This window comes from Hemiscyllium ocellatum, chromosome 15 (assembly GCF_020745735.1).
Source record: "Hemiscyllium ocellatum isolate sHemOce1 chromosome 15, sHemOce1.pat.X.cur, whole genome shotgun sequence".
Taxonomy (NCBI): Eukaryota; Metazoa; Chordata; class Chondrichthyes; order Orectolobiformes; family Hemiscylliidae; genus Hemiscyllium; species Hemiscyllium ocellatum.
The window spans coordinates 7,606,768-7,632,762 of record NC_083415.1 but is presented as its reverse complement, the minus strand read 5'-3'; the positions used below and the strand labels follow the sequence as shown (position 1 = coordinate 7,632,762).

At 43.9% G+C, this 25,995-nt stretch overlaps 2 protein-coding genes across 2 annotated transcripts in view; both read right to left on the bottom strand.

Moving 5' to 3' along the window:
• Positions 1–834: 834 nt before the first annotated feature.
• Positions 835–1,309, bottom strand: LOC132822642 (short coiled-coil protein B-like). The gene has a single exon (XM_060835887.1). It carries the CDS (start codon positions 1,307–1,309, stop codon positions 944–946), a length of 366 nt encoding a protein of 121 aa, XP_060691870.1. The 3' UTR covers positions 835–943.
• A 10,718-nt stretch (positions 1,310–12,027) lies between these two features.
• Positions 12,028–25,995, bottom strand: part of LOC132822641 (myosin light chain kinase 3-like) — a 68,538-nt gene continuing 54,570 nt past the window's right edge. Inside the window, exons 6-9 of the mRNA XM_060835886.1 lie at positions 24,111–24,239; positions 22,865–23,017; positions 20,485–20,617; positions 12,028–12,108 (exon numbers count right to left, since the gene is read on the bottom strand). Of these exons, the coding sequence (XP_060691869.1) occupies positions 12,028–12,108; positions 20,485–20,617; positions 22,865–23,017; positions 24,111–24,239 (496 nt within the window). The remainder of the gene's footprint in view (positions 12,109–20,484; positions 20,618–22,864; positions 23,018–24,110; positions 24,240–25,995) is intronic.

Below are 25,995 nucleotides of genomic sequence, written 5' to 3'. Positions count from 1 at the left end.
TTTCTCCCTCTGTCTGTGTGGAGTTTGCACTTTCTCCCCATGTCTGTGTGGATTTCCTCCGGGTGCTCTGGTTTTTTCCCAAAATCCAAAGATATGCAGGTCAAATGAATTGGCCGTGCTAAATTGCCCGTAGTGTTAGGTGCGTTAGTCAGGGGTAAATGTGGGGGGGGGGTGGTTACTCATCAGATGGTCGGTGTGGACTTGTTGGGCCAAATGGTCTGTTTCCACACAGTAGGGAATCTAATCTAACATTTATACACCGAGGATCCATCTTTCTGTCCACGACCCTATCTAAACCCCTAATCATCTTATACACCTCTATCAAATCTCCCCTAAACCTTCTTTTCTCCAATGAGAACAGGCCCAAGTTTTTTTTTAATGCTTTTTGCAATCTTTATTTAGATGTTTGACTCCTCTTAAAAATATAGGACAACAACCACATCACTGTACACACAGGCAGCATTTACATTTCAGCATATACAAAGTTTTAGACATACCCCTTTTACTAGTGTCACCATTACATTGCACTTTTTCCCCCTTAATCTAAATTATGCTTCATAACTCAATCAGGTTAAACTGGGGACAATATGGAAATTGTGCTGAAGTCCCAGAACATTACGGAAGCTACAGCATGCCTTTATAGACTATACTCTCAAAATAAAGTCCAATGTGCATAATACTAATATACAAGTTTGAAGGATTACACTATAACATATTACTAAATGTAAACCTGTTAACAAGGGCAAGAACTATGCTCAATAAAGCTTCCTAAAATTTTGTCCTTGAAGGAATTCAGGTTAAAAGGAACAAATTTTAGAATGTATTAATCAACACTAGTCAAATTTAATTAGCCAAATGTTTTAAGAAATTGAAGCAGATGAAGATATTTTAAGACCGAGCATGTATATACAGTTTAAAATCTGATGATCAAATCAACTAGCTGTTACTTTCGTTTGCTTTTTGTGTCTGTTGTCTGGAAAACACTAGAAGCTGACATGAGGTTTTCTATATATTGCCCAAGGACTTGATTTTCAGACTTTAGTTTAAGGTTCTCTTCTTTTACAGCATCTACACGTGCAGACAGCTCTTCTAGAGTGTGCTGAAGTTCCAACACTTGGTTAATCAGTCGTGTCTTCTCTTCTAATTCTACTTCATTCTCAGGGTTAATCACTTCCATATCTGCATTCATCACGAACGCGTCACTGTCGAGTTTTAAATCAGATATGGTAGATCCAGAATCCACCGAATCATCAGTTAAAAAAATGGTGGTGAACACGCTATCGTCTTCAGGACTCGCAGTTTGATCCATGCCCAACAGCAAAACAAAGTCCCAGTCACGACAGTGGAGTCAAAAATGACTTATTCAAGATGTGCCAGTCTTATTTCAACGGCATGGTTGCCCGGACTGAATAACTGAAACCTGAGCAGCTACCTTTCCCCCGACACCTGATCTGGGCATGGGGTTAACTCTTCCGGCTAGAGAACCTTTTACCGCTAATGGAGTCAGCTGTTACTAGGGGACACAGCTTTAAATTAAGGGGTGGTAGGTATAGGACAGATGTTAGGGGTAGATTCTTTACGCAGCGGGTTGTGAGTTCATGGAATGCCCTGCCAGTAGCAGTGGTGAACTCTCCCTCTTTATGGTCATTTAAGCGGGCATTGGATAGGCATATGGAGGTTATTGGGCTAGTGTAGGTTAGGTAGGATTTGGTCGGTGCAACATCGAGGGCCGAAGGGCCTGTACTGCGCTGTATTTTTCTATGTTCTATGACCCCATTCCTTTAGTGGGCCATAAACTGGTCTAATTGGACTAAACATGGCAGATTCATTCAGAACATCTCTGAAAGATAAGACAAGCAACTCCAGAACTTAGGGAACCCTAGATTTCTAGAAAAATTCAGGACTGAGTTTATTGCTCCTTCATTTGACTCTGAAGAACCTGTACTCTCCTTATTTCTTCCTCTGTGCGTTTTCCCACAAGTAGCTGATCCCAGACCAGATCCTGCCTCACTTTCATAAAATCCACCTCCACCCAATCCAAAACCCCTTTTTGCAGACCATTTTTTTCCTTTTCCATAACACTCTTAAAATGTACGGTGTTGAGATCCCTCTCACTGAAATTCTCACCCACTGTCAACTCAAACAACTGTCTGGCTTCATTTCTCAGAATGACAAACTGCTTCATCACTTGTTCGACTTTCAAAAAAGGAACGGATATAAACATTTCAAAGATATTCTTACATGTTTCAACTTTCCACTAATTCAATTTCTTAAAATATTGGCTTCCGCTGCACTGCCTGAAGACAAATTATGTCTTTGTCCAGTGAGAGACTTTGAACAGCTCCTGCCTCTCTTCACATAGTTACGGGTTTAGCTGTATCATTTGAGGAAGAAAGAATTACCTTTCATCTCATCAAAAAACTATATATATCTCACCTACCTTGTTCACATCCCAGCAGAGTTCATCTTAGGTTTCATCTTTATAAGTTTTTGTATTGTGTCACCATAGTCTTACCAGACCATAGGGGTTGCTCTCTCATTAGAGAGAGAGGCAATTGGTGGGGATTTAACCTGAGGGCCACCAGACCTCAGATGAGGGAAGAGGTTAAGATGGAGAGTCCTCTACGGTAACCTCAAACCGGTGATGGGAATTGAACCCAGGCTGTTAGCATCACTCTGCTATGTAAATCAACAGCTGAAAATGTGTTGCTGGAAAAATGCAGCAGGTCAGGCAGCATTCAAGGAGCAGGAGAATCGACGTTTCGGGCATGAGCCCTTCTTCAGGGCTGAAGAAGAGCTCATGCCCGAAACGTCGACTCTCCTGCTCCTCGGATGCTGCCTGACCTGCTGCGCTTTTCCAGCAACACATTTTTCAGCTCTGATCTCCAGCATCTGCAGTCCTCACTTTCTCCTATGTAAACCAACAACCCAGCCGACTGAGCTAAACCAATTCCCTCTTCATAATTAAAGCTACTAATTAATCTGTAGTGTTCTAACTTTCTCCTATTCAGACTCACTCTTATAAACCCCAATAACTCCCATGGGTTTCCCTTGTGATTTCCAGCATTCTGAATGAAGGTGTCCCACCTTGTTACAATGGAAACACTTAGACTTCTGATTTACACCTTCAGCCTCAGCACTTTCCCATTTTGATCCCAGACAGGAATTGTGGAGCACTCCCAGCTGTCCTTTCTTTACCCTTTTCTGTACGACTTACTTTCTTTTCAGTCTCCCAGTTTCTATCCTTCTCGAGTTTATGGAGATGTTGGGAAAATGCTTCAGTTTTATGGATCAGCTCATCATCAGCAGATATCTGCTCTGCCTGTCCAGCTGTTGCAACCCTCTAGTCTTCAACACTAATTCTAAAAATGGAGGAAGTGATTTTCTTTTCTAGTTCTTGTAAGAGAATGGTTTCCCTGAGGGCATCATATGTGACATTTATTCCAAATGCACATACCTAGCTAACAAAATGTTTTTGCTTTTTCCTTTCAAGTTCAATCCAAGTCTGCCCAGGCTGCTTCCTTATGTTTCAAATAATTTTTCCTGAATACTGCAGGAATTAGTTCATATGCACTTCATCGTAATCTATTTGAAAGTGGTGGATAAGCCTCATCAGTGCGACCTGCCACCTGCTCTACACAAACAGTGTCTAGTTTCCTTTCAGCAACTTCATTTGTATTGCTACTTTGTTGAATTAAATGCAGTCTACATTTCCTCAAATCACAAAGTCGTAGAAATTTAAACATCATATTGCTACGTTCGGTTTTTCTTTTCTATATTAGATATCTTCATTTGTAACTCCAATCTAAAACTCATATTTCATTTCGCCCTCCTTTTCTCTTGCCTGAAATACTCTTCCCTCTTTCTTTTTCCTCAAGTTCAAACTATTTTTAAAACTTCCATTTCCTTTTCAATTTCAATGCTCTTTGCTTTCTCTGCTTTCATAAAATCTAACTGTTGCTTCTGCACTCACTCACCACCTGGTGTACCTGGTCCCTCTGATATTTCCACCAATCTCAAAGACTGTGCTAATTCTTTGATTATCTCTGCCTTCTTAGCCTTTTCAGGAAATTCTACTCTTTTTATTGCCAATTCCATTATTTTAGCCTTACTTCAATCTGTTAAACTAGATTTAGATCACTTACAGTGTGGAAACAGGCTCTTTGGCCCAACAAGTCCACACCAACCCTTCTAAGAGCAACCCACCCAGATCCATTCCCCTACATTTACCCCTTCACCTAACACTACGAGCAATTTAGCATGGCCAATTCACCTATTCCGTGCATCTTTGGACTGTGGGAGGAAACCAGAGCACCCGGAGGAAACCCACAGGGAGAACGTGCAAACTCCACACAGTCAGTCGCCTGAGGTGGGAATTGAACCCCGGTCTCTGGCGCTGTGAGGCAGCAGTGCTAACCACGGTGCCGCCCAAACTAGTTATGGGATACCTCCAACATCTGCCAGAAAGTTTTAGCCACTTCCAAAACCATTTTAATCATATTACATGAGAAACATTATTCTCTATTAATTATTACTACTTGACATCCAATGACCCACTGACCATATAAAATGGCCCTCTGTATGCTGCGCCTGTGTTAGTAGGGATACACTGATATTCACTTCCATTATTAATGTAAATCTTCTGATTCAGTCAAAATTGATTGGCCAGTTGTTTCCTTTAATTACTGCTATCCAGAAGAAAAAAGGCTTTCAACAGACTTCTTTCAAGAAGTCAATGTAGTCCATTTGTTATCAACAAAACTCTAATCTCTTCAAAATAAAATTGGTTAACATCTGAACTACATTGCAGTGTTGAATGACATCTTTTGTTTATTCCTCTAAATCCCAAACAAACACACTCAGACTCAAAACGACAACCACAACTCTGTGGAGATGATATTTTTAAAAGACCAAAATGACCAAATTGATCACTGGCCTGTTAAACAAAGGATAAAGCTTAATGAATTTTCACAGTCCCACAAACATCGTGTTCTTAAAATCAAAGTGCTCAATAGTCATACACAGATGGAACATTGTTTAAAGGATGTTTCTGTTCATTTGGAAATCGACTCAAATCCAAGACTGTTCCCAATTCAGAGTTTCAGTGTGTGCAAGCAGCTCAGAATACTGAGACAGCAATTTTATCCAAATTCCAATTTCCAAAACCAGGAGAAAAGTGTGAGAGACTCAGCAGCATTACTGCTGCTAAACCAAAACCAGGGAGGGCTGCTAGGCAACCGTCAGCACACAGACCCCATAGACTCTGCCGAAGGTAGGTGTATACGCAAATACATCCTTCTTCTTCCAAACAAATCAATATTTTCCAGACTTTAAACAAATTCCAAAAATAGATATATGTATTCCCAACAAAAGTAACACACTGGGATATATTGCACTAACACTCTGAACAGTAACACACTGGGATACACTGCAGGAATACTCTGTCCAGTAAGGCACTGGGATACACTGTAGGGATACTCTGTACAATAACACACTGAGATATACTACAGGAATACTCTGTACAGTAACACACTGGGATATACTGTAGGGATACTCTATACAGTAACACAATAGGATACACTGCAGGAATACTCTGTACAGTAACACACTGGGATACACTGCCGAAAAATCTGTACAGTAACACACTGGGATACACTGCAGGCATACTCTGTACAGTAACACACTGGGATATACTGTAGGGATACGCTGTACAGTAACACACTGGGGTACACTGTAGGGATACTCTGTACAGTAACACACTGGGATACACTGCAGGCATACTCTGTACAGTAACACACTGGGATATACTGTAGGGATATGCTGTACAGTAACACACTGGGATATACTGTAGGAATACTCTATACTGTAACACACTGGGATACACTGCAGGAATACGCAGTACAATAACACACTGGGATACACTGCCGGAATACTCTGTACAATAACACACTGGGAAACATTGCAGGAATACTCTGTACAGTAACACACTGGGATACACTGTAGGGATACTCTGTACAGTAACACACTGGGATACACTGTACGGATACTCTGTATAATAATACACTGGGATACACTGCAGGGATACTCTGTACAGTAACACACTGGGATATACTGCAGGAATACTCTGTACAATAACACACTGGGATATACTGTAGGGATACTTTGTACAGTAACACACTGGCATACACTGCAGGGATACTCTGTACAATAATACACTGGGATACACTGTAGGGATACTCTGTACAGTAACTCACTGGGATATACTGCAGGAATACTCTGTACAGTAACACACTGGGATATACTGAAGGGATACCTTGTACAGTAACACACTGGGATACACTGTAGGGATACTCAGTACATTAATACACTGGGATACACTGTAGGGATATGCTGTACAGTAACACACCGTGATATACTGTAGGGATACTCTGTACAATAATACACTGGGATACACTGCAGGGATACTCTGTACAGTAACACACTGGGATATACTGTAGGGATACTCTGTACACTAACACACTGGGATAGACTGTAGGGATACTTTGTACAGTAACACACTGGGATACACTGCATGGATACTCTGTACAATAACACACTGGGATACACTATAGGGATACTCTGTACAGTAACACACTGGGATACACTGCAGGCATACTCTGTACAGTAACACACTGGGATATACTGTAGGGATACGCTGTACAGTAACACACTGGGGTACACTGTAGGGATACTCTGTACAGTAACACACTGGGATACACTGCAGGCATACTCTGTACAGTAACACACTGGGATATACTGTAGGGATATGCTGTACAGTAACACACTGGGATATACTGTAGGAATACTCTATACTGTAACACACTGGGATACACTGCAGGAATACGCAGTACAATAACACACTGGGATACACTGCCGGAATACTCTGTACAATAACACACTGGGAAACATTGCAGGAATACTCTGTACAGTAACACACTGGGATACACTGTAGGGATACTCTGTACAGTAACACACTGGGATACACTGTACGGATACTCTGTATAATAATACACTGGGATACACTGCAGGGATACTCTGTACAGTAACACACTGGGATATACTGCAGGAATACTCTGTACAATAACACACTGGGATATACTGTAGGGATACTTTGTACAGTAACACACTGGCATACACTGCAGGGATACTCTGTACAATAATACACTGGGATACACTGTAGGGATACTCTGTACAGTAACTCACTGGGATATACTGCAGGAATACTCTGTACAGTAACACACTGGGATATACTGAAGGGATACCTTGTACAGTAACACACTGGGATACACTGTAGGGATACTCAGTACATTAATACACTGGGATACACTGTAGGGATATGCTGTACAGTAACACACCGTGATATACTGTAGGGATACTCTGTACAATAATACACTGGGATACACTGCAGGGATACTCTGTACAGTAACACACTGGGATATACTGTAGGGATACTCTGTACACTAACACACTGGGATAGACTGTAGGGATACTTTGTACAGTAACACACTGGGATACACTGCATGGATACTCTGTACAATAACACACTGGGATACACTATAGGGATACTCTGTACAGTAACACACTGGGATACACTGTAGGGATACTCAGTACATTAATACTCTGGGATACACTGTAGGGATATGCTGTACTGTAACACACCGGGATATACTGTAGGGATACTCTGTACAATAATACACTGGGATACACTGCAGGGATACTCTGTACAGTAACACACTGGGATATACTGTAGGGATACTCTGTACACTAACACACTGGGATAGACTGTAGGGATACTTTGTACAGTAATACACTGGGATACACTGCATGGATACTCTGTACAATAACACACTGGGATACACTATAGGGATACTCTGTACAGTAACACACAGGGATACACTGTAGGGATACTCTGTACAATAATACACTGGAATACACTGCAGGGATACTCTGTGCAGTAACACACTGGGATATACTGTAGGGATACTCTGTGCAGTAACACACAGGGATACACTGCAGGGATACTTTGTACAATAATACACTGGGTTACACTGCAGGGATGCTCTGTACAGTAACACACTGGGACATACTGTAGGGATACTCTGTACAATAACACACTGGGATACACTGTAGGGAAACTCTGTACCGTAACACACAGGGATACACTGCAGGAATACTCTGTACAGTAACACACTGGGATATACTGTAGGGATATCTGTACACTAACACACTGAGATATACTGTAGAAATACTCTGTGCAATAACACACTGGGATATACTGTAGGGATACTCTGTACAGTAACACACTGGGATACACTGCCGGAATACTCTGTACAGTAACACACTGGGATATACTGCAGGAAAACTCTGTACAGTAACACACTGGGATACACTGTAGGGATATCTGTACAGTAACACACTGAGATATACTGTAGGAATACTCTGTGCAATAACACACTGGGATATACTGTAGGGATACTCTGTATAGTAACACACTGGGATACACTGCCGGAATACTCTGTACAGTAACACACTGGGATATACTGTAGGAATACTCTGTTCAGTAACACAATGGGGTACACTGTAGGGATACTCTGTACAGTAACACACTGGGATACACTGCTGAAAAATCTGTACAGTAACACAATGGGATACGCTGCAGGAATACTCTGTACAGTAACACACTGGGATACACTGCCGAAACATCTGTACAGTAAGACAATGGGATACGCTGCAGGAATACTCTGTACAGTAACACACTGGGATACACTGCCGAAAAATCTGTACAGTAACACACTGGGATATACTGCAGGCATACTCTGTACAGTAACACACTGGGATACACTGTAGGGATACTCTGTAGGGTAACACAATGGGATACGCTGCAGGAATACTCTGTACAGTAACACACTGGGATACACTGCCGAAAAATCTGTACAGTAACACAATGGGATTCGCTGCAGGAATACTCTGTACAGTAACACACTGGGATACACTGCCGAAAAATCTGTACAGTAACACACTGGGATACACTGCTGGCATACTCTGTACAGTAACACACTGGGATATACTGTAGGGATACGCTGTACAGTAACACACTGGGATATACTGTAGGAATACTCTGTACTGTAACACACTGGGATACACTGTAGGACTACTCAGTACAATAACACACTGGGAAACACTGCAGGAATACTCTGTACAGTAACACACTGGGATACACTGTAGGAATACTCTGTACAATAACACACTGGGATATACTGTAGGAATACTCTGTGCTGTAACACACTGGGATACACTGTAGGAATACTCTATACAATAACACACTGGGAAACACTGCAGGAATACTCTGTACAGTAACACACTGGGAAACACTGCCGAAAAATCTGTACAGTATAACACTGGGATACACTGCAGGATTACTCTGTATAGTAACACACTGGGATATACTGTAAGGATACTCTGTGCAATAACACACTGGGATATACTGTAGGAATACTCTGTGCTGTAACACACTGGGAAACACTGCAGGAATACTCTGTACAGTAACACACTGGGATACACTGTAGGGATACTCTGTACAGTAACACACTGGGATACACTGCTAGAATACTCTGTACATGTAACACACTGGGATACACTGTAGGGATACTCTGTACAATAATACACTGGGATACACTGCACGGATACTTTGTACAGTGACACACTGGGATACACTGCAGGGATTCTCTGTACAATAACACAATGGGATGCACTGTAAGGATACTCTGTACAGTAACACACAGGGATACACTGCAGGAATACTCTGTACAGTAACACACTGGGAAACACTGCCGAAAAATCTGTACAGTATAACACTGGGATACACTGCAGGATTACTCTGTACAGTAACACACTGGGATATACTGTAAGGATACTCTGTACAGTAACACACAGGGATACACTGCAGGAATACTCTGTACAATAACACACTGGGATACACTGTAGGGATACTCTGTACAATAACACACTGGGATACACTGTAGGGATACTCTGTACAATAATACACTGGGATACACTGTAGGGATAGTCTGTACAGTAACACACAGGGATACACTGCAGGAATACCTTGTACAGTAACACAATGGGATACACTGCAGGAATACTCTGTACAGTAACACACTGGGATACACTGTAGGGATACTCTGTACAATAATACACTGGGATACACTGTAGGGATAGTCTGTACAATAACACACAAGGATACACTGCAGGAATACTCTGTACAGTAACACACTGGGAAACACTGCCGAAAAATCTGTACAGTAATACACTGGGATACACTGCAGGATTACTCTGTACAGTAACACACTGGGATACACTGTAGGGATACTCTGTACAATAACACACTGGGATATACTGTAAGGATACTCTGTACAGTAACACACAGGGATACACTGCAGGAATACTCTGTACAGTAACACCCTGGGATACACTGTAGGGATACTCTGTACAATAACACACAAGGATACACTGCAGGAATACTCTGTACAGTAACACTGGGATACACTGTAGGGATACTCTGTACAGTAACACACTGGGATATACTGTAGGGATACGCTGTACAGTAACACACTGGGATACGCTGCAGGAATATTCTGTACAGTAAAACACTGGGATATACTGTAGGAATACTCTGTACAATAACACACTGGGATACACTGCCAGAATACTCTGTACAGTAACACACTGGGAAACACTGCAGGAATACTCTGCACAGTAACACACTGGGATATACTGTAGGGATACTCTGCACACTAACACACTGGGATACACTGCAGGAATACTCTGTACAATAACACACTGGGATATACTGCAGGAATACTCTGTACAGTAACACACTGGGATATACTGTAGGGGTACTCTGCACAGTAACACACTGGGATACACTGCAGGAATACTCTGTACAATAACACACTGGGAAACACTGCCGAAAAATCTGTACAGTAATACACTAGGATACACTGCAGGATTACTCTGTACAGTAACACACTGGGATACACTGTAGGGGTACTCTGCACAGTAACACACTGGGATACACTGCAGGAATACTCTGTACAATAACACACTGGGAAACACTGCCGAAAAATCTGTACAGTAATACACTGGGATACACTGCAGGATTACTCTGTACAGTAACACACTGGGATACACTGTAGGGATACTCTGTGCAATAACACACTGGGATATACTGTAAGGATACTCTGTACAGTAACACACAGGGATACACTGCAGGAATACTCTGTACAGTAACACACTGGGATACACTGTAGGGATACTCTGTACAATAACACACTGGGATACACTGTAGGGATAGTCTGTACAATAACACACAGGGATACACTGCAGGAATACTCTGTACAGTAACACACTGGGATACACTGCAGGGATACTCTGCACAGTAACACACTGGGAAACACTGCAGGAATACTCTGTACAGTAACACACTGGGATATACTGTAGGGATACTCTGCACAGTAACACACTGGGATACACTGCAGGAATACTCTGTACAATAACACACTGGGATACACTGCAGGAATACTCTGTACAGTAACACACTGGGATATACTGCAGGAATACTCTGTACAGTAACACACTGGGATATACTGTAGGGGTACTCTGCACAGTAACACCCTGGGAAACACTGCAGGAATACTCTGTACAATAACACACTGGGATACACTGCAGGAATACTCTGTACAATAACACACTGGGATAAACTGCAGGAATACTCTGTACAGTAACACACTGGGATACGCTGCAGGAATACTCTGTACAGTAACACACTGGGATACACTGCAGGGATACTCTGTACAGTAACAGAGGGATACACTGTACAGTAGTTCTCTACAAGATATTCTTGTCTCCTGCTTATTCCGATTCCTACAGAGCAACATATGATGAAGCTTGAGTGTTGTCCAGTCGGTGGATCACACCTTGAGAATTCTCTCAGATTGTCAGAGCGGTGAGTGATCCACAGCTGCCGATCTTTTTCAGTCTGTTCGCTGCAGCAACGGCATAATAATTCTTCTGTAAAACAAAACAAAGGGATTGGATTTCAACTGGAACCAGGAAATGAAACAGTTCACATTGAGGCAGCACCCGCCAGACGGTTTCTGGTCACATCACTTCAAGATTTAAACAGTGACCTGATTCCTCAGTAAGGAGAGAGTGAGCGGGGAAAAAGAAACAGTGAGACTAGGAGGTGAGGGTGGGGATCTGAGAGAGTAAAGGGATGAAGGGAGCAATGCAGATATGAGTCTGGGATGAGGGGGAATGGCAGGGTAGGTGGGTGCTGGTGGTTAATCTTCAAGAGGGCTATTGTATAGGAATAAGTCCCAACACTTGGAGAGTGAGGCAGTACCCACCATTGAAACAAACTCAAGGAGTTAAAGTGCCCAGAATTATTATCATCTAGTCAGAATATGGTGTGTGTGTGTGTTTGTCCATGAATGAGAGAGTTAGGGTGTCTGTGTGAGTGTGTCTGCAAACAAGAGAATGGGTGAGTATCTGTGTGGATAACTACAAGAGTGAGTGTGTCAGTGAGTGAGTGTTTGGATGTGTATCTCCATGTGTCTGTGAGTGGATGTGAGAGTGTATTAATAAACGATAGGATGAGTGGAATGGGGGACACCTTCACAGGACAGTGAAAGCCCCTTTATTACAAATTTCTCAACTTCAATACAAATGTTTCAGACCCAAATAAGAAAGCACAGGCAGTGCCCCTGACACAGTCAGACTCCCAAATACTTCACAGTGAATTAAAGACTTTGGAAAGGTCTGTGTTAAAATGTACACCGTGCCATCGACAAACACACAACAGATACCACTGGTAGTCCAGAGGAAATGCCCAGGCCATCAGTTTTAAAGATATTTGTTCTGATATAAAACTCGGCACGGAAGATGAGAGCAGCTGCAGCATTTCTGTTACCATCAGCACCAGCAGGTAAAGGGGACATTGGTGTAATGCGGCATACTAAAGTCAACACCACAGAACGCGCAGCACTCCCTCAGCACTGACCCTCCGACAGTGCAGCACTCCCTCAGTACTGACCCTCCAACAGTGCAGCTCTCCCTCAGCACTGACCCTCCGACAGTGCAGCACTCCCTCAGTACTGACCCTCCAACAGTGCGGCTCTCCCTCAGCACTGACCCTCCGACAGTGCAGCACTCCCTCAGTACTGACCCTCCAACAGTGCGGCTCTCCCTCAGCACTGACCCTCCGACAGTGCAGCACTCCCTCAGTACTGACCCTCTGACAGTGCAGCACTCCCTCAGCACTGACCCTCCGACAGTGCAGCATTCCCTCAGCACTGACCCTCCGACAGTGCGGCACTCCCTCAGCACTGACCCTCCGACAGTGCGGCACTCCCTCAGCACTGACCCTCCGACAGTGCGGCACTCCCTCAGCACTGACCCTCCGACAGTGCGGCACTCCCTCAGCACTGACCCTCCGACAGTGCGGCACTCCCTCAGCACTGACCCTCCGACAGTGCGGCACTCCCTCAGTACTGACCCTCCGACAGTGCGGCACTCCCTCAGCACTGACCCTCCGACAGTGCGGCACTCCCTCAGCACTGACCCTCTGACAGTGCGGCACTCCCTCAGCACTGACCCTCCGACAGTGCGGCACTCCCTCAGTACTGACTCTCTGACAGTGCGGCACTCCCTCAGCACTGACCCTCTGACAGTGCGGCACTCCCTCAGCACTGACCCTCCGACAGTGCGGCACTCCCTCAGTACTGACTCTCTGACAGTGCGGCACTCCCTCAGCACTGACCCTCTGACAGTGCGGCACTCCCTCAGCACTGACCCTGTGACAGTGCGGCACTCCAAAAAGTTTACTAATTCATAATTCTTGCTAAGAGCAGATGCAGTATTGATATGTCTTGGTAAGGGGGTTTTGAAACTTGAGATGAGTCAGTGCTGAATATGTTGGTGATGGGGAGCGGCGTTACAATAAGGAAACATAGGTCTTGCAGGGAAAGCGCAGTCTGACCAGAGAGACTCATAAAATCTGATTGAAGATTTGTAGCTCGGGTATCCGTTGTTGTGGTTCTGCTCGCCGAGCCGGAAGTTTTTGCTGCAAACGTTTCATTCCCTGGCTAGGGAACATCATCAGTGCTGTTGGAGCCTCGTGTGAAGCGCTGCTTTGATGTTTCTTCCGGTATTTATATTGGTTTGTTCTTGCTGCTTCCGGGTGTCAGTTTCAGCTGCAGTGATTTGTATGTGGGGTCCAGGTCGATGTGCCTGTTGATGGATGTTCTTGCCATTTCCGGGTGTCAGTTTCAGCTGTAGTGGTTTGTATATGGTGTCCAGGTCAATGTGTCTGTTGATGGAGTTTGGGGATGAATGCCATGCTTCTAGGAATTCTCTGGCTGTTCTCTGTCTGGCTTGTCCTATGATAGTGGTGTTTTCCCAGTCAAATTCATGTTGCTGGTTGTCTGAGTGTATGGCTACTAGAGATAGCTGGTCGTGTCGTTTTGTGGCTAGCTGATGTTCATGGATGCGGATTGTTAGCTGTCTTCCTGTTTGTCCTATAGTGTTTTGTGCAGTCCTTGCATGGTATTTTGTAAACTACGTTAGTTTGGCTCATGCTGGGTATTGGGTCCTTTGTTCTAGTGAGTTGTTGTCTGAGCGTGGATGTTGGCTTGTGTGCTGTTATGAGTCCTAAGGGTCGCAGTAGTCTGGCTGTCAGTTCTGAGACGCTCCTGACGTATGGTAGAGTGGCTAGTCCTTTTGGTTGTGGCATGTCCTCGTTCCTCGGTCTATCTCTTAGGCATCTGGTGATAAAGTTGCGTGGGTATCCGTTTTTGGCGAATACCTTGTATAGGTGTTCCTCTTCCTCTTTTCGCAGTTCTGGTGTACTGCAGTGTGTTGTGGCCCTTTTGAATAGTGTCCTGATGCAGCTTCATTTGTGTGTGTTGGGGTGGTTACTTTCATAGTTTAAGACTTGGTCTGTGTGTGTTGGTTTCCTGTGTACCCTTGTGGTGAATTCTCCGTTCGGTGTTCTCTCTACTAACACGTCTAGGAATGGGAGTTGGCTATCCTTTTCCTCTTCTCGTGTGAATCGGATTCCTGTGAGTGTGGCGTTGATGATTCGGTGTGTTTTTTCTATTTCTGTGTTTTTGATGATTACAAAGGTGTCATCAACATATCTGATCCAGAGTTTGGGTTGAATTTGTGGTAGGGCTGTATGTTCTAACCTTTGCATAACTGCCTCTGCTATGAGTCCCGAGATTGGTGATCCCATGGGTGTTCCGTTGATTTGTTCGTATATCTGATTGTTGAATGTAAAGTGTGTGGTGAGGCACAGGTCCAGTAGTTTAAGTATGCCGTCCTTGTTGATAGGTTCGGCCTCCTGTGTTCTGTTATGTATGTCCAGTAGGTTGGCTGTTGTTTCTCTGGCTAGGGTTTTGTCAATTGAAGTGAACAGTGCCGTCACGTCGAATGATACCATGGTTTCTTCTTTGTCTATGTGTGTATTCCTGATGATGTCCAAGATTTCCTGTGTTGATTGTATGGAGTGTTTGGATCCGCTGACTAGGTGTTTCAGTTTTTGTTGTAGTTCTTTGGCCAGTTTGTATGCTGGTGTCCCTGGTAGTGATACTATGGATCTGAGTGGGATGTCTGGTTTGTGTACTTTGGGTAGTCCATAGAATCTGGGGATGTTGTTGCTTTCAGGTTTCATTCTTTGCTGGTCCGCTTTGGTTATCTGTCCATTATTGTTGTAGATTCCTTAGTGTGTTGTTTATTCTATTGGTGAGTTGTGGTGTGGGGTCGGAATCCTTCACACCTTCATTTGGTAGGTGTTGGTGTCTGCGAGTAGTTGTTGTGCTTTACTGATGTAGTCTGATTTATCTAGGATGACCGTCATTCTGCCTTTATCTGCCGGTAGTATGATTATGTTTTTGTCATTTTTCAGTGCTTTCAGTGCTTCCCTCTCCTTGGTGTTGAGGTTATGTGTTTGTCGTTTTCATGGGTACTACCGTTTGTCTCACTGTTTGTTGTGTCTCTTCTGTCAGTCCATTGTTCCTGAGTGTGCATTCTAGTGCTGCACTAGGAAGTCTGCTGTGATGGCATCCCTGTAGTTGTATTTGAGTCCCTTGGCCAGTATAGTTCTTTCCATGTCTGTGAGCTGTCTGTGGGAGAGGTTTTTAACCCAGTTGTGTGTTGTAGTGTCCTCCTTTTTGTGTGTTAGTTTGTCCATTTTTTCTCTTAGTGCTGTTTTTTTGCGGAGTGTTGTCCTGTTCTGTCCTATAGTGATAGCCTGTTCTATGGTCCGGGTCCATTCCTGATTAGTGGTTTTTGAAATTAACGACTTTGGCGCGCAATTTCTTGCTTGTATCTGTGCAGTCGGTTGTGAGCGTCTGTGATCATTACCTGGACCATCCTGAATCCGTTCTTCTTGGCTGTTTCCCTGGCTTGTGGGTTATTTACTGGAGGTCTGTACTTGACACATTGTGGAAGGATTTGATTTTTTCTGCATTCGTGGAGGAACCGGAGTTGTTCATATGTTGCGCTGAGGCGGTTAGCGCAGGATTCCCATCTCCTGGCTTGTTTCAGCGTTTCTCGCCCGTAAGTGTTTAAAATCTGATTGAAGATTTGTAGCTCGGGTATCCGTTGTTGTGGTTCTGCTCGCCGAGCCGGAAGTTTTTGCTGCAAACGTTTCATTCCCTGGCTAGGGAACATCATCAGTGCTGTTGGAGCCTCGTGTGAAGCGCTGCATTGATGTTTCTTCCGGTATTTATATTGGTTTGTTCTTGCCGCTTCTGGGTGTCATTTTCAGCTGCAGTGATTTGTATGTGGGGTCCAGGTCGATGTGTCTGTTGATGGATGTTCTTGCCGTTTCCGGGTGTCTGTTTCAGCTGTAGTGGTTTGTATATGGTGTCCAGGTCAATGTGTCTGTTGATGGAGTTTGGGGATGAATGCCATGCTTCTAGGAATTCTCTGGCTGTTCTCTGTCTGGCTTGTCCTATGATAGTGGTGTTTTCCCAGTCAAATTCATGTTGCTGGTTGTCTGAGTGTATGGCTACTAGGGATAGCTGGTCGTGTCGTTTTGTGGCTAGCTGATGTTCATGAATGCGGATTGTTAGCTGTCTTCCTGTTTGTCCTATATAGTGTTTTGTGCAGTCCTTGCATGGTATTTTGTAAACTACGTTAGTTTGGCTCATGCTGGGTATTGGGTCCTTTGTTCTAGCGAGTTGTTGTCTGAGCGTGGATGTTGGCTTGTGTGCTGTTATGAGTCCTAAGGGTCGCAGTAGTCTGGCTGTCAGTTCTGAGACGCTCCTGACGTATGGTAGAGTGGCTAGTCCATCAACAGACACATTGACCTGGATCCCATATACAAATCACTGCAGCTGAAACTGACACCCGGAAGTGGCAAGAACAAACCAATATAAATACCGGAAGAAACATCAAAGCAGCGCTTCACACGAGGCTCCAACAGCACTGATGATGTTCCCTAGCCAGGGAACGAAACGTTTGCAGCAAAAACTTCCAGCTCGGTGAGCAGAACCACAACGGATACCCGAGCTACAAATCTTCAATCGGATTTTAAACACTTACAGGCGAGAAACGCTGAAACAAGCCAGGAGATGGGAATCCTGCGCTAACCGCCTCAGCGCAACATATGAACAACTCCGGTTCCTCCACGAATGCAGAAAAAATCAAATCCTTCCACAATATGTCAAGTACAGACCTCCAGTAAATAACCCACAAGCCAGGGAAACAGCCAAGAAGAACGGATTCAGGATGGTCCAGGTAATGATCACAGACGCTCACAACCGACTGCACAGATACAAGCAAGAAATTGCGCGCCAAAAGTCGTTAATTTCAAAAACCACTAATCAGGAATGGACCCGGACCATAGAACAGGCTATCACTATAGGACAGAACAGGACAACACTCTGCAAAAAAACAGCACTAAGAGAAAAAATGGACAAACTAACACACAAAAAGGAGGACACTACAACACACAACTGGGTTAAAAACCTCTCCCACAGACAGCTCACAGACATGGAAAGAACTATACTGGCCAAGGGACTCAAATACAACCACAGGGATGCCAACACAGCAGACTTCCTAGCAGCACTAGAAAGCACACTCAGGAACAATGGACTGACAGAAGAGACACAACAAACAGTGAGACAAACGGTAGTACCCATGAAAACGACAAACACATAACCTCAACACCAAGGAGAGGGAAGCACTGAAAGCACTGAAAAATGACAAAAACATAATCATACTACCGGCAGATAAAGGCAGAATGACGGTCATCCTAGATAAATCAGACTACATCAGTAAAGCACAACAACTACTCGCAGACACCAACACCTACCAAATGAAGGATTCCGACCCCACACCACAACTCACCAATAGAATAAACAACACACTAAGGAATCTACAAAAAAAACGGACAGATAACCAAGGCGGACCAGCAAAGAATGAAACCTGAAAGCAACAACACCCCCAGATTCTATGGACTACCCAAAGTACACAAACCAGACATCCCACTCAGATCCATAGTATCACTACCAGGGACACCAGCATACAAACTGGCCAAAGAACTACAACAAAAACTGAAACACCTAGTCAGCGGATCCAAACACTCCATACAATCAACACAGGAATTCTTGGACGTCATCAGGAATACACACGTAGACAAAGAAGAAACCATGGTATCATTCGACGTGACGGCACTGTTCACTTCAATTGACAAAACCCTAGCCAGAGAAACAATAGCCAACCTACTGGACATACATAACAGAACACAGGAGGCCGAACCTATCAACAAGGACGGCATACTTAAACTACTGGACCTGTGCCTCACCACACACTTTACATTCAACAATCAGATATACGAACAAATCAACGGAACACCCATGGGATCACCAATCTCGGGACTCATAGCAGAGGCAGTTATGCAAAGGTTAGAACATACAGCCATACCACAAATCCAACCCAAACTCTGGATCAGATATGTTGATGACACCTTTGTAATCATCAAAAACACAGAAATAGAAAAAACACACCGAATCATCAACGCCACACTCACAGGAATCCGATTCACACGAGAAGAGGAAAAGGGTAGCCAACTCCCATTCCTAGACGTGTTAGTAGAGAGAACACCGAACGGAGAATTCACCACAAGGGTACACAGGAAACCAACACACACAGACCAAGTCTTAAACTATGAAAGTAACCACCCCAACACACACAAATGAAGCTGCATCAGGACACTATTCAAAAGGGCCACAACACACTGCAGTACACCAGAACTGCGAAAAGAGGAAGAGGAACACCTATACAAGGTATTCGCCAAAAACGGATACCCGCGCAACTTTATCAACAGATGCCTAAGAGATAGACCGAGGAACGAGGACATGCCACAACCAAAAGGACTAGCCACTCTACCATACGTCAGGAGCGTCTCAGAACTGACAGCCAGACTACTGCGACCCTTAGGACTCATAACAGCACACAAGCCAACATCCACGCTCAGACAACAACTCACTAGAACAAAGGACCCAATACCCAGCATGAGCCAAACTAACGTAGTTTACAAAATACCATGCAAGGACTGCACAAAACACTATATAGGACAAACAGGAAGACAGCTAACAATCCGCATCCATGAACATCAGCTAGCCACAAAACGACACGACCAGCTATCTCTAGTAGCCATACACTCAGACAACCAGCAACATGAATTTGACTGGGAAAACACCACTATCATAGGACAAGCCAGACAGAGAACAGCCAGAGAATTCCTAGAAGCATGGCATTCATCCCCAAACTCCATCAACAGACACATTGACCTGGACACCATATACAAACCACTACAGCTGAAACAGACACCCGGAAGCGGCAAGAACAAACCACTATAAATACCGGAAGAAACATCAAAGCAGCGCTTCACACAAGGCTCCAACAGCACTGATGATGTTCCCTAGCCAGGGAACGAAACGTTTGCAGCAAAAACTTCCAGCTCGGCGAGCAGAACCACAACAGAGAGACTCATTTTCTGTGACCCTAAGAAACAGCTACCATTAATGCAATGGGCAATATGATGTGCAGGTTTGGAATAAACGAAAAGAGGCCTATGATCTCTCACCTTGGACTCTAGTCAGATTACTCTGGAAACACCCACACTCACTGGTCTCTGAACGAGAGTTTTAACGTTCTGTTATGGCATTGTCGTAATCTCCCAACCTCTGAGTTTGACAATCTTGGTTTAATGTCGGGAATGTGATGCTGGAAAAGCACAGCAGATCAGGCAGCATCCGAGGAGCAGGAGAATCAATGTTTCGGGCATAAGCCCTTCATCAGTCTTGGTTCAATCCCTACCAGACCAGAAGGTGTGTCACTGTGCTGTCTCAACAGGGAATGTTTTTTGACTCTCACCTTCCACAGCCGCTTCATTACATATTTCTTCAGCAGAAGCTGGGACTTCAATTGGATCTTGCTCTGTTTGCTTTTTGCTGCAATGTTGCTGAGCCAAGGGTGTTTCAGGCACTGGGCAGCACTGAGCCTCCCACTGAAACACAGACACATAACATCCCCATGTAACTATGTGTATAACCACAGACCAGTGAAACTAGTACCGACACAACTACTGACACACTCACCGACACAACTACTGATTCACTCACCAACACAACTGCAGACACACTCATCGACACAACTACTGACACACTCACTGACACAACTACTGACACACTCACCGACACAACTACTGACACACTCACTGTCACAACTACTAATTCACTCACCGACACAACTACTGACACAGTCACCAACACAACTGCAGACCCACTCACCGACACAACTACTGACACACTCACTGACACAACTACTGACACACTCACCGACACAACTACTGACACACTCACTGTCACAACTACTAATTCACTCACCGACACAACTACTGACACAGTCACCAACACAACTACTGACACACTCACCGACACAACTACTGACACATGCCGTATCAACTAATGAACACTCATTGAAACAAATACTGACACATTCACCAACACAACTACTGACACACTCACCAAACTGTCACACTCACTGAGACAACCCCTGATACACTCACCATTATAAATACTGACACAAATATGATACTAACAACATTTACTGATACAAATACCGACACACAATCTTTAATACAAAAGCTGATGCACATACTGACAATCATATACATGCTCTCACTGACACACTGCTAATACAATGGTGAACATACTCGCTGATTGAAATAGTGACACACTACAGCTGTTTCAGGTCATAAAAAGCAGGATTTCCCAAAGTGTGTTTCTCCTTCTCACTCTTGAAAATATAAAGGACACTCATTTCTCGACAACAAAAAGGAAAACAAATGTGCACAATGGCAGACTCCGAGACTCAAGTGGTGGTTCTGTCACTGCCTGTTGTACAGTGTGATGCACTAAGTGTACTATTGGGCTCTGACCATGTATACACACCGATGGACAGACCCGCTGGTTCAGATAGTCATATTCACACACAAACACACACAGGGTTTGTGAAAAGCCTTGCAGTGGAAAAGTAGACTAATTAAGACCAACTGAAACTGGATAGGATTAACTAATCAACTCATACCGAATCCATAATGGTGACCATAACATGATTAAACTTTACATTCAGTTTGAGGGAGAGAGGAATGGGTTTGAGACTTTTTAAAAGATTTAAATAAAGGGGATTCTGAGGCTTGAAAGCAGAGCTGGTTCAAGTGAATGAGCAAATTAAGTTAAACAATATGTCAGTAGCAGATATTTAATGAGATATTTCAGAATTCACAGAATAGATATATTCAAATAAGCAAGAAAGAAAATTCAAAGGGTTAATGTGATTAATTAAAAATGTTAAAGACAATATCAGCTGAAGAAAAATGTGCATAATTGGACAAAGACAGTGACAGAAGATTGGACAGAATATTAAAAACAGCAAAGAATGACCAAACATTAACAATGAGGGGAAAATAAGGTAAAGCTAGCCAGAAATATAAATACAGACAGTAAGAGTTTCAATCAACACTTAAAGGAGAAAAGGATTAACAAACTGAGCACTGGTTTGATAATTGAGTGTCTGGGGAATTAATAATGGGAAATAAGGAAGACGGCAGATGAATTGAACATTCTTCACTGTCAACAATCTCAGTAAGATCCGAGAAGCTGCAATAAATCAGGGGATGGATGGAACTCAGAAAGTTACAATCACAAAGGAAGTGTACAGGGAAAGTTATGGAGCTGAGGCCGTAAAGTGCCTGGGATTGGAAGTTAAAACCGGATCAGCCATGAACTCATTCTAGGAGTCAAAACATGTGGCGCTGGAAAAAGCACAGCCGGTCAGGCAGCATCCGAGGAGCAGGAGATTTAATGTTTCGGGCCAAAACATTGACCCTCCTTCTCCTTGGATGCTGCCTGACCTGCTGTGCTTTCTCCAGTGCCACACTTTTCAACTCTGACTCTCCAGTATATGAAGCCTCTTTCTCTTTTAAATTTATAGAATGGCAAAGGAGCTCAAGGGCTGAATGGTCTCCTCCCCTTTCTAACTCCTGTGTTTGTATGATCCATCTACATACTCACTGACCACAGGTCAGTGCAACATCAAGGGCAGAAGGGCCTGTACGGGCTGTAATGTTCTATTGCTACTGTAACATACTCACCACATGATACACTCATTAACGCACTCACGGACACACACTTTTGAAAACACAGTTGTGGTCACAGACAAGCTCCAGGTTTATTTGTGTTCTCAACTTTACCTTTTCTCCCTGATTAGCAGGTTCGCAATAAAATCTTTTCCTTCCTCCGAGATGTTTTCAAAAGCTTCATCGTCGAAGTTGCAGTTTGTGGTGAGGATGTTACTGAGGGTCTCAGCATCACTATCGCCCAGGAATGGTGATAGGCCACTCAGCCTAGACAGGACAAGAGGCAGAGACACTGACAGAGGCAGCTACAACAAACAAAATAGCATGAGATACTGGAATATTTAGAGAAGACTGCCACTGTGTGAGAGGGTCACAGTCTGACCAATCCATTTCTATGACAGAGTTGCAGTCTAACCAATTCTGTTTGTGTGGGAGAGTTACAGTCTAACCAATCCAGTCTCTGTGTGAGGTAGTCACAGTCTGAGAAGGCCCAGTCTGTTTCAGATGCTTACAGTCTTACAGATCCTAAATTGTGGATGAGTGGGTTACAGTTTGCCAGAACCCGAAGAATTGGAGGGAAGGGTACAGTCGGACTAATCCCAAACTGTGTGAGGGGGTTACAGTCTCACTGATTACAGCCTTGAAGTGGGGGTGACAGTGTTGGACTGTGGTAGACAAAGTTAAAAATCACACAACACCAGGTTTATTTGGAAGTATAGGCTTCCAGAGCGCTACTTCTTCATCAGGTAGCTAGTGGGTAGGAACGTAGGACACTATCGACCTCATGAAGTGTCATACAATCTAGGTTTGCTCAATATATCGCATCAGTTGTATGACGCTTTGATCTTTTACTATAAATTCTGTGTCCTATGATCCTGCCCCACTAGCTCCATGATGAAGGAGCAGTGTTTCGAAAGCTTTTACTTCCAAATAAACCTGTTTGACTATAACCTGGTGCTGTGTGATTTGTAACTTTGATCACAGCCTGTGAGTGAAAGATCACAGTCTGACAGATCTGAGTCAATCATTACAGCAACCACAAACCTCTGGATTTACCTCTATCCCCCTCCCCCACCCCCACCCCACTTCCTCTTAAAGATTGAATATTCAAATAAGTGTGACCTGTCTGGGGAACAGCCCACAAACTCCTTAGCATCTTGGAGCCATCAATTTGAGATTTTACTAAATCTCCGAAGGCCCTGACTGCATCTTCACACAACACACTCTTTTCTTCCACATCATCCAACTGTCTCACTCTGTAGCTCCCAATCTCCAGGATCCTTTGTTTACACGATCCCCAAACACAGATCCCCAAATCCCTGCCTAACATGGCGAGCTCTGTCTGCAGTCAGTTACTCACAGCATGTAGGTGATAACACCCAGGCTCCACATGTCCGTAGGGAAGGAGACGTGCTCAAAGTTGACAATTTCTGGAGCGAGGAACTCTGGTGTTCCAAAGGACACACGTAGCTTATCTCTGGGCTTGTACCTGAGAGGGGAATGACATGGTGTGTGAAGGAAGGACACCATCTTATGCCCAGACACTGCCAGCACTCACCAGTATCTCCTACAATCATTAATTCCATCGGTCAACAAATAAACGGAGGGAGGGGATGTAAGTGAGAGAGAGAGAGAAAAAGAGAGAGAGAGGACATGGTAATTGTGCAGTGAGATGGAGAAAGGTAGAAACATCCAAACTTTGACTCAGTTGTTCGGTTCATGTATCCAGACAGCATCTTCTAAATCCACAAACATTTCCACATGGAATGACAAGGGCAGCAGATTCATGGGAACATCACCACCTACCAGCTCCTCTCCAAGCCACTCCCCATCCTGACTGAAATATATCACTATTCCTTCACTGTCGCTGGGTCAAAGTCCTGAAATTCCCTCCCTAAGTGCATTGTGGGTCAGCCCACAGCACAATGGACTGCAGGAGTTCAAGAAGGCAGCTCACCATCACCAGGGAGAACCAGGGATGTGCAATAAGATTAGATTAGATTACTTACAGTGTGGAAACAGGCCCTTCGGCCCAACAAGTCCACACCGACCCGCCGAAGCGCAACCCACCCATACCCCTATATATACCCCTTACCTAACACTACGGGCAATTTAGCATGGCCAATTCACCTGACCCGCACATCTTTGGACTGTGGGAGGAAACCGGAGCACCCGGAGGAAACCCACGCAGACACGGGGAGAACGTGCAAACTCCACACAGTCAGTCGCCTGAGGTGTAAGTGCAGGACCAGTCAACAATGATCACATTCCACAAATGAATTTTTAAAAAATTCTTCCTTCAAGACAGCAAGTTATATGTTCAAGCCCGACATAGGCTGATTTCGGGATTGGTAGGCCCGAGGGAGTGCTGCACTGTTAAGTCACCGTTTTCCAGTTAGTTGTCTCAGGCAAATGTCAGAGAGGTCAGGATGTGATTTCTGAGCAGCAGAGGCAGGATGCATATGGAGACAGGGCCCTCCATGTCTTCAGTGTGGAGGGAAAATAAATATATGCAATAGAATATTCACAACCACAATGTTTCAGTTACTAATGGCACAGAGAATGTGAGCTCGCATCCAGAGCAAGACAATTTTGAGGAATTTTAAAAGATTTTCATTCATAGGAATTGCTGGTTCTCTAGTATTTGTTGTCTGTCCCCATTTGCCCCTTAAGAAGGTGCCTACTTGAGCTGCTGCAGTCCATGTGCTGTATATTGACCCACTATGCTGTTATGGAGGGAATTCCATAGTTTTGACCCAGCAACAATGAAGGAATGGGAATGTATTTCCAAATCAGGATGGTGAGTGACTTGGAGGGGAACTTGCAAGGGGTGATATTCCCAAATTCATATCATTAAAAATAACTAAGTGAAATGTTAAATAAAAGTGACCACATATCCGTCAGGTCAGAGAAAAAAAAAGTACTGGCTTCTCTGAATGATTCCTATTTTTTACTTCAATCCATTTTTGTCTCATTTCCCACAATCCTACTCTTACCCCACCCCCTCTAAGCACGTTCTCCTCACCATCCCATCCAGCAGTTACACATTTAACTCATTATTTTTCGTCATCATCTCACCACTAAACATCTCACCCAGCATCTCCTCCTCTCAAAGACTGTTTCTCTTTCGCATCCTCATCCATTGTTTCAAGATTACCTTCCTTTCCCAAACAAAGTCTCTATCCCTTTCCTCCTAACTTGCACCAACTATACTCTATTAACCACAGAGGCTACATTACTACTGT